Here is a 1,452-nt window from a genome sequence, read left to right as displayed (position 1 = left end):
TTTTTCAATGATATGTACACATATTTTAGCAGTACCAGCTTGTGTTGCCTACTACATAAGAATGCATTGCAGTGTATAGATAGTGTATAGATTTTATAAAAATTTCCATTTTGATGTTAATTTTTTTCTGTTTTGATCTCAGTGACCTGCGTCAGGCAAGAGCTCGACTCCTTGAACTCTTCCCTGATGCCAACCATGAGATCGACGTGGTGGAGCCAGCACTGACACTATACCTTGCTCTGCTGCGAGGTCTCATTGAAGCACCAGAGGGCTCTGACTGGAGCAAGCTGAGGCATTCTGTGCGCTTCCGTTGGACCCACTCCATGCTGGGCAGCACTCCTGAGTAAGCTTACTTTAGAAGAGTCTTGACTCTGATTTAATTGTATTGAATGCTGATGCTGAATTATATACTATTTTTAGCAGCTGTAAATTTAAAGACAAGAGAGGTCTGTTTTGGGCATAGATTTTAGATGGAATTACCTTGTGATTACTTTTTTCTGCATACACAGGGCTCACTTTGATGCGATATTTGAGCTTGTATCAGTCCTTCAAAATGCAGCGTTTTGGTACATGAAGCATGCAAGCAAGGTGGCAGCACAGGAAGAGTAAGTCCATTTATTTACAGTTTAATGAATCATCATTTTGGAGGACAGTAGCATAATCTGGCAACTTTTAAGTTATTGTATGTTTTGTCACTATATTAGGCAGGTGGCCATTCTGTACAAAACTAATGAAACCAAAACCTAAAAGTCTGTAATATGCATTTTCCTAACTAGAGTGAGCATGGACGAAGCCAAGATTGTCCATCGTAGCCTTCGCCGTGGGGCAGGACTCCTGAAGTACGCCCAAGAGGAGTGGGTGAACAAACTTCTCGAGGCCCCCAAGCCAGGGAGTGATGGGGACCCCAGAGTGCACACAGCATATCTCAACCAGGCTACAGCAGAGGCCCAAGAAGGTAGGGTCTTGCATGGAGCTACTTTTAGAAATGGACTTAGCTGTCCTCAGTTCCTGTAAAGAACAAAACACATTCTGAATACTATTATAGGGACTACCTGTATTTCAAAAAGGAAATAAAAAATTATTTATATATTTTTTTAATTTGTAAAGGTGCAAATAAGGACCAATGCCTAGTAATTTTATTGCCTATATCATTGCAAAATTAAATGTCATGGATGTGTTTCCCATGAATTCATTGTCATTATTATACTAAGAATTAGTACTCCTAAAAATTAGTAGTTCTTAGGGAATAATGTGATATTAAAGTTTCTTTGTATTTATAGTGACAATAGCTCGAGCTGTGGAGTTGAAACACAATCCTGGACTGATTTCTGCACTTTCTAATGAAACTTCCAAAATGTTTACAACGGCTGCTGATTCCATCACATCACTGGATGAGAAGACATTTGGCCATTGGACAAAATATTTACGATTAAAAGCAGCTTTCTATGCAGC

General features: G+C 39.5%; 1 protein-coding gene across 2 annotated transcripts in view; it reads left to right on the top strand.

The window, feature by feature from the left end:
- Positions 1 to 1,452, top strand: part of LOC119585740 (BRO1 domain-containing protein BROX-like) — a 10,379-nt gene that overhangs the window by 3,382 nt on the left and 5,545 nt on the right. For both annotated transcript variants that reach the window (XM_037934435.1, XM_037934433.1), the window contains exons 2-5: positions 143 to 343; positions 510 to 605; positions 777 to 955; positions 1,281 to 1,451. In XM_037934435.1, the coding sequence (XP_037790363.1) occupies positions 143 to 343; positions 510 to 605; positions 777 to 955; positions 1,281 to 1,451 (647 nt within the window). The remainder of the gene's footprint in view (positions 1 to 142; positions 344 to 509; positions 606 to 776; positions 956 to 1,280; position 1,452) is intronic.

This window comes from Penaeus monodon, chromosome 20, assembly GCF_015228065.2.
Source record: "Penaeus monodon isolate SGIC_2016 chromosome 20, NSTDA_Pmon_1, whole genome shotgun sequence".
Classification (NCBI taxonomy): Eukaryota; Metazoa; Arthropoda; class Malacostraca; order Decapoda; family Penaeidae; genus Penaeus; species Penaeus monodon.
Note: the sequence above shows the minus strand (reverse complement) of the source record. Positions and strands in the feature narration are given on the sequence as shown.